The sequence below is a fragment of the Rutidosis leptorrhynchoides genome, chromosome 1 (assembly GCF_046630445.1).
Source record: "Rutidosis leptorrhynchoides isolate AG116_Rl617_1_P2 chromosome 1, CSIRO_AGI_Rlap_v1, whole genome shotgun sequence".
Lineage (NCBI taxonomy): Eukaryota > Viridiplantae > Streptophyta > Magnoliopsida > Asterales > Asteraceae > Rutidosis > Rutidosis leptorrhynchoides.
This window is the reverse complement of record NC_092333.1, coordinates 411,215,370-411,223,951: the sequence shown is the minus strand read 5'-3', so window position 1 is coordinate 411,223,951 and position 8,582 is coordinate 411,215,370. Positions and strand designations below refer to the sequence as shown.

The following is an 8,582-nucleotide window of genomic DNA, read 5'->3' as shown; positions in this document are numbered from 1 at the left end:
GCTGTTGAGTGGACATGTGGATACTTAATTTGGAAAAATAGGAATTCCAAAGTGTTTAAGAATATATCTTGGAACGGTCCCGTGGCCCTCAACGAAATTTAAATTATGAGCTTCGAGTGGATTGCAAGAAGATTGAGAAATAAAAAGATTGAATGGTTGAGGTGGCTTTCGGATCCAGGATCTTATTTCTAGGTGGTTTTCGATCATAGGCGAGTCTACATATATCCATGTGGGGTCCTGTGACACCGCTAGTTACGGAATTTTTTTTAAACGATCAATAAAATTTTACATGACACCGCTAAATATAATTGTAGGACCACATATATTTTATAGGTTTTAAATTTTATAATATGAACCACTAAAAGATACTTAAAGATTAACTCGCTTATGATTTTATAATATGAGTCACTAATAAATACGGAGTATACAAATATATAAATCAAAAGTGAACCTTTTTTTTTTTGCCGTTAAAAAAAAGTGAACCTTTTTTGTTTTTCTTTTCTCATACACGGTAACATGAACACACTTTTTACGCTTTTGTTCAACACAACAAAACCTAATTACGCTTTTGTTTTTCAATTTTTGGCAAAATTGAAATTACAGTTTTACAATCCAATTCATTCTCCCTATTTTTTGTTTAATTTTGCAACTCTCAATTCCAATATGTAACTTAATTATTATTTTGAAATGTGTTGTGTGGCTAATTATTAGTTATATTTTTTTAAAAGGTCAATGTCAACCCCGAAATTACTCATTTCTGCAATGAGAGATCGGAGGTAAGAGTCATAATTTTATCCATTATGCTTTGATGAACATAAATATTGGGTGATCATTAATTTATACGAAGTAAATGATTGTCTAATTTCATATATTTAGAAAGATGTGTTAGGTGTTATTAGCAATGATACAATTATTGATGAATTTTATCGTTGAAACCGCATAGACAAAAGGATAAGTTGCATTTAGTATTTAGCAGATTGAACATACAATAATATTAATGATATGCTTTTGTTTGATGGTGTTTGTAATGACCCGATTCAATCCGACTCGACCCGACCCCACCCGACCCGACACATTCAATTTTTCGTTTGAGTAAGTTATCGGGAAAAAAAAAATTAGGACCCCATTCAGTTACGATCCTAGATTCGCCAATGTTTTCAATCCTGGTTTTCCTCGACATATTGGAGGTCTTATCAATGTTTGCTTCTGGTTGTAATCTCTTCATCTAGTTGATAATTGTTTAGGCTTACACTTTGTGTTGTAATAAGATAAAGGTGAGATCGCGCTTCGCTGCTATTTTTTTTATAAGTGTGCGTATTTGTAAATACCAAAAAAAAATTAAAAAAAAATAAAAAAAAAGATGAATAGTGACCTAGTCTATCTATTTGTAAATACCAAAGGGGGAAAAAAATAAAAAAATAAAAATTAGATTAGTGTTGATGAATAGTGACCCAGCCAGTCAGGTGGGTAGGATGACTATCTTCGTTAGTATGTTGAGGTAATAATTTGTAAATTTTCGTGTTTGGGCAGTAGTTTTTGTAAAGCTCTCGTGATGGGCTAGCCCAGCTTGGTTCTTCCCCTTCATGGGCTAAGTTTCTTGGCCTGTGTTGTCCATATTGTTTGTTGTTAATATAAGTTGGCTTTTCAAAAAAAAAATAAAAAAAAAATTGCAGCTGACTTGTTTATTTTCGACTCATATAATAGCACCTCCAGTTGTTACCACCACTTAGATAAGGTCACTAATCCATAGCAACAAGCATAAGAACACCATAAGAGAATGAATTCAAACAAGTAAAACTAAATTAGCAAAATAACATAATAACATAACATAAATCAAATGGTAAACAATAATGACCTAATTCTAATTCTAATTCTAATCAAAATTAACACAAATCAAAATTCCCAGTAACAGAGACTGAAGTCGATTTCAGAATTGCAATCCCAGTATATACACAACATGCTAATGCTATTGAGTTTGAATCTTTTTCCCTCTTGCACCCAGAGAATCAATCAAAACAATGGTAACATGATAAAACCTACGAACAACCAGGTCCTGATTTGATTGATCACTGTTTCCTTTCTTTCGCAACTGATTTGGTTTGAGGCAATGTTCCAAACACCCTGTCCCAAATCGATGATGTTATGCCAAACCCTTGGTTTTGGATTCGAAAATGATGATTTAAATGATATTTCTGCATAAACACATCAACTTATGTTAAAACCTCGATACCAAGATGACAAGATGATGACACCTATCAATAGCAAGAAAAGGTTTTACCTTGAGATTTCGAGGAACTTCATTTTTTGGCTGACCATGATGCAGATAGTAATGGGTGACATCATACATGACGTAACCCAGCAGACCACCAGCAAACAAAGCAGGTGCAACACTAGGGTTTGATATCAGCTTCACAAAGTTCCAGAACTGCCGATGGTTACATGTAATTAGTATATTTCAAAATCCAATCTTGAATTACCTCTTCTAACAGTAATAAAAGTTAATAATACGCTAACGTTGTTGCGTTGTTTTGGTTTGCAAAACACTGTTTTCATGAAGCAAGTGTGTTTATGAACATGTTATTGGCTTACAATAAAGTCAATTCTTGTAACTACTAATTCCTCTTTTTCTGAAGGTATTAGCTTGTTACCTAGCAGGCGGAGATGGTGATTTCAGCCCATTTATTCACCAAATAGTTCAATTTGGGTTATCTTATATCTCTAACTTGCTCTGTTGCACAAGGGTAAATTCATGCAAACAATTATAAAACCTCCTAACTATATGTTACAATATTAGTTTAATATCAATAGCTTAATAATATAATAATTTAGTAATAGTAATTAAATGATCATATTAAACCCACTAATCATAGCTTATTGTTTTTAGAACTGGAAATAGATTAGGTGGTTGGGGAGAGAACATACTGGCACCAAGAGAATTGCTGTTGCAGTAGGAGGGAAAACAAGGCGTAACCCATCCTGAGGATGTTTATGATGACAACCGTGAAGAAGATAATGAGCGGTGTTTCCCCTAAAAAACGAACAAAATCATGTGAATAAAAACAACAGACAATGCAGCCATGTTAATTGTGTGAACTAAATACGAAAAAAAGAGAGGATACCAATAGCTCTTCGTTTTAATGTGAAAAAGAAAACGATGCAGAGAGTATTCCATGAGCGACCAAATAAAGATTCCCACAAGAAGTACCATTGCTATTTGAGGAAGTGTATGGCCCATCTTGAACGACTTACGGGTATACCAACACACAACAGGGAGCCAAATGGTTGGAATTACATACCATTCATTTTTGGTAAGAAACTGTACCGTAAAAAATGTAGTCAGAAAAATGAAATTGTATTGTAAAAAAACTAATCCAGTGACAATTTTTGTAATTGTTTTTTTTGTTTTTGTTCTTTAATTGTAAAAACCGAGGACGGAACAAGTACCTCCCAAAAGTCACTTGCAAAAAACCGAGGACCTTCCTTGCTAACAATAGGTTGGTGAACCCATTCTTGATAAGCTTCTCCAAGATGGCCAACCTATATATTTCAAAATTTTTAAAACAAAAGAAGATTTCAAACAAAACTACAAAAAAAAAAAAAAAAAAAAAAAAAAAAAATTTAAAAATTAAAACTAGACATATGATTCATACGTCCTTACAACGTGCAAGATTCAACTATTAGTCAAATAGATACAAGAAGATAGATCAAGAAAATATGTGGGCCCGCTCAGCACAATGACATTTTTTTTAACAATGATGGCGATGATTAGTAAATGTTTTATACTTGTCTAAGATGGTAATGCTTATGTAGATGACAGTGGACATATAATGAAGAATGGTACTATGTGACAATAACATACCACCTCCCTTAGATTCTACCATGCTGAGCAAACAATTACATTGTTTCACAAGTAGTCGTCATAACGTACGAGAATTACAATAGTAGCATATACTATATATTCACTGCTCATATGACTCGTTAAACCAGAAAGAAATTATGGTGAAAATCACCTGGAAAACAAGAGGCTTATCTAAATCCACTGTATATTTTTGTGCTACCATCTTGAAACCTAAAGATTAAACCAACATTAGTTAACAACAACAAACTGAAAGAAATTCACAACCCAAACAATAAAAAACATCCATAGATTATATATAGTTTGAAGCAGAGCTCAAAATATAGCACAAAAAGTAATCATGTACGGAGTATTATCATATATGCTACGGACAGAAGTGAATTGTGCCTTCTTATTGGCTCTCCATTACTGTTCACTCATAAAAGAAGTGAATTGTGCCTTCTTATTGGCTCTCCATTACTGTTCACTCATAAAAAACCTTTTTTAAACAAAGATAAAAGATTTATAATCCACACCGGAAATAATGAGAAGTTTAAAACATTAAGGAGCTAATACTCACAAAACTAGGTAATTAAGCTTGAGATATCCATTTACACCTCTTTAAAATATTTACTATTTATTTTAGAATAAATTGTAAAAAGTGAATCAGAATTACGCATTTACATACATGAAAGTTGAAACTAGAAGGCGAAAACAAAGTTATAGATCAGTATCCAACAATGTACACTAAAAGAAGCCCTAATAACAACCCTAAATTTCACACGTTTAGACACTATATACTAAGACCTCAAACCCTAAATAGCACAATAGGTCAATCCATAAACAACTTTCATAGCATAATTCAACCGAATTACATACACGCACATATGTGTATGAACTGCAAACAGAATTATACAACTATACACGTGAAATTACAACACACTAAGAAATGCAAATTAAAAGCCTAGAATCCTGACGGAAAAAAAAGTGCTAGATATAGAGATTCGAAAACAAAAACTTAGAAACAGTAGTGGATCCGAAAGAGTACTCACTTTGAAGATAACGAATTCAATAAAATAGATGTACGAATGTGTGTGTCTCTGTGTGTATTTTAGTAGGTGTATATTTAGTTGTGGTGGAAACGATAGTGTTGATTTTTAAAATTTTAATCAAATGCGTGGATTGTATTTGTATCGCCAGCAATGCTTGTTTGTATGTGCTTCGTGAGACAACGGCATGCCAGCCTGGCACTTGACGACAACTCGTTCTAATTTTAGCATTGTTGTAAATAGGGGCGGAACTTGAATTGTTTAACTAGGAGGGCCAAAATAAACATTCGAAAAAATCTAAGTGTAGTACATTACAAAATAAGCATCGTAATCATATACAATATAATTGAAGATGAAATTTATTACAAGTCGACTCAACGATTAAACGTTATAAAATCATCTATAAGAGATTTTGAATTACTCTAAACTATTGAGAAATATTCAAATGAAACCAACTTTTAAGTTGAGATTTAAGGGACCAACCAGAGTGCGACACGTGGCGCGATAATCACATGTGATTGAAAAAAAAAATTAAATTTTTTTTTTTTGAAAAAAAGATTTTAATTTTTTTTTCAAAAATTTTTTTTTTTCGAATTTTTTTTTGACATGCAGTAAATCACATGTGATTCTGCATGTTAAATCCAATCACATGTGATTGAAAAAAAATTTATTTAGTAAAATGACGAATTTCAGTAAATTTGTGCTAAAACCTTTAAACACCAAGTTTTTTTTATCAAAACTTGATCAAATCACCGAATTAAAGTCTGAAAAATTGAAGATATGATCACGAAACGCTAACAAACTTAATCAAATCGCCGAATTAAAGTCTGTTTCCTGTTGAAATTTTGTTTTTGAAACAAAAAATTTGAAATCTTTTTTTTCAATCACATGTGATTGGGTTTACAATCACATGTGATTGGATTTGATAATCACATGTGATTGAATTTGACATGTTAAATTTTAAAAAAAAATTAAAAAATTTTCAAAAAAAAAAATTTAAAAAAATTTTTCAAAAAAAAAAAAATTTTCAAAATTTTTTTTTTTTTAAGTTTTTGAATTTTTTTAATCACATTGATTGTCGCGCCACATGTCACACTCTGATTAGTCCGTTGGATTTCAAGCAAATTATTGTATTCAAGTGATTACAACTTTTAAACTATTCAACAAAATTGTTAATTCTTACTATTAATCATTAATAATGAACTCAATTTTTGAAAAAACATGAATAAACTAATTGTTCAACATCATAGATAAAATTATACATTAATAAGTTTAAATGTATATACGGAGTATTAGAATTAAACGACAGGGGTTAAAAAATTATTCCATCTAACACTAGACCCAAAAAGTTTAAAAGGGCCAGGCCATAAAATGTTCCGAATATTACAAATATTTTAAGATGACCTAATCAGCTGGTAAATATATTAACCCATAGAATGCTACAAATATTACAACACCAGCCCAAACATGTGGGAGGGCCATGACCCTGTTTGGTCTCAACATAGTTTCGCCCTTGGTAAACGACGTCCATTGCAGTGTTTTGGTAACTAGCCCGTCTTGACCCACCCCGTCTTCTAATAAGTAGGTTAACGGTCAAAAGACGGGTCAAATGATGGAAAGGTTGGGTCAACGTCGATCAAAAGTCAAAAATTTGGTTTAAATTGGCCAAAAGTCAGTCAACTCGATCAAAATTGACATAGTTTAGTGTTACTTTTTTGTATTATATTAAAGATAATAGCGATTATAGGTAAAAACTTGTCAACGAATGTTTTTTCCTTTAAAATATGTTTATATATATATATATATATATATATATATATATATATATATATATATATATATATATATATATATATATATATATATATATATATAAGTCAACGTCAGTCAACGACCGTCTCGACCCCGTTACGCGTCTTTTTCAACCTTGAATTTTAGGTCCTCCCTACGTTGGCTAACATTATTCATATCTTAACTTCTACATCAAAGACACATCAGCACTCAAATCCTATAACTAACCCATAAAATTATATAATTAAACACTGTCTATCATGACTAAAATATATTTCTCTTCACTGCTACATTAGTAATTAATTTATTTTTATATTTATTTTGACCAGCACACAAAATATTAGTAATTATACATGTAATCACAAGTTTTTCTAAACAACACATTTATTAATAACACGAACGGCTATAAATTTTTTGTAAAAAAGACATAATTTGTTACTAGAAGCATTGCCCGTGCGTTGCACGGATATTTTTACGCTTTGCATTTTTTATTTTAAAGTAAAGTATGTGGTTGTCTCGTACGTAATAGTTGTTATTGGGAGGACATATATAATAACGACCATATGAAACAAAGAGTTCTTAACAGTCCATAATAATGCTTTATAAAAAAAAAAAAAAACAGTCCATAATAATCGTAATAAATATGCAAAAACTTCCACGAACATCAAAATAGGTAACTAAGTGCCGACGTAGACAAAATGTATGCTAATCTTCTACGAATCTCCAAAAAGCGAATGAATACATAGATTTGTTTAGGGTGTTGGGTTAAGGATCCTGGTAATTGATTTGAACTTTTTTAACATATATATTTTTATACTATACTATTTAATAATTAAAAGGATAGAATTGTAAGAAAATTTATATAAGAAATTTAAATTAACTTAAATATATAAATACAATTATACAATATAATAATCACATTATAAACATTAAAAAAAAGAATCTTCGAACGAATTCATCCAACATAGAGCCAACCACGTGTCTTCTTGGCAAGTCTACATTTGACATTTTTTTTTAATTCAGCGTTTCTTCAGTAGCTACAAAAACAAACAAACACGCATTATATTTAATTATATATGTATGTATATATAATTATATATCAATATTATATACACACACACACACACACACACACACACACACATATATATATATATATATATATATATATATATATATATTAAATAATATTTTAAATCGTAAATAATTTACATACTACATATATTATTAAAATAATCAATGAGAGACTTTTGATGATCCGTATATTTAAATATAAAGTGATGTTTTATTCATATAAACATATAAAATGATATAAGTGATGAATGATAACAATTTAATGAGAAACTCAAAAGTTATAATTAATATATATATATATATATATATATATATATATATATATATATATATATATATATATATATATACACACACACACACACATATACATATTCGAATACACACACACACACACACACACACACATATATATATATATATATATATATATATATATATATATATATATTAAATAATATTTTAAATCATAAAAGAAAATATAGATTACACATATTTACCTCATGATACATAACTTAAATATTCATCTTTTAGTAATATGGCGTGATCTTCTCATTGTATGATTGCTACTGAAAAGTGGAGATGTAGGATACAAAACAAATTACAGTGTATATATATATATATATATATATATATATATATATATATATATATATATATATATATATATGTATATATATATTCCGAAAATATATACTTCATGATTAAATCAATGTTATATATGTACATTTATCTACGTATATATATACATATACATATTTGAATATATATTACATATATTTACCTCATTATACATATCTTGAATATCCATGTTTTAGTAATAATATGATGTG

At 29.7% G+C, this 8,582-nt stretch overlaps 1 protein-coding gene across 1 annotated transcript; it reads right to left on the bottom strand.

Moving 5' to 3' along the window:
• Positions 1 to 1,792: 1,792 nt before the first annotated feature.
• On the bottom strand, positions 1,793 to 4,981 carry LOC139871805 (dihydroceramide fatty acyl 2-hydroxylase FAH1). Its single transcript, XM_071859541.1, has 7 exons — positions 4,888 to 4,981; positions 4,011 to 4,069; positions 3,445 to 3,537; positions 3,120 to 3,316; positions 2,923 to 3,028; positions 2,279 to 2,425; positions 1,793 to 2,192 (listed from the first exon to the last, which is right to left on the bottom strand). Exons 2-7 carry the CDS (start codon positions 4,059 to 4,061, stop codon positions 2,067 to 2,069), a joined length of 720 nt encoding a protein of 239 aa, XP_071715642.1. The 5' UTR covers positions 4,062 to 4,069; positions 4,888 to 4,981; the 3' UTR covers positions 1,793 to 2,066.
• Positions 4,982 to 8,582: the final 3,601 nt, after the last annotated feature.

Excerpts from the sequence above, each read along its gene's own strand:
- LOC139871805 (XM_071859541.1), bottom strand. The coding sequence starts at position 4,061 with ATGGTAGCACAAAAATATACAGTGGATTTAGATAAGCCTCTTGTTTTC. Across the intron at positions 3,029-3,119 it reads ATTAAAACGAAGAGCTATTG|GGGAAACACCGCTCATTATC; the intron begins GTATCCTCTCTT and ends TTCGTTTTTTAG. Across the intron at positions 2,193-2,278 it reads AAGTTCCTCGAAATCTCAAG|AAATATCATTTAAATCATCA; the intron begins GTAAAACCTTTT and ends GTGTTTATGCAG.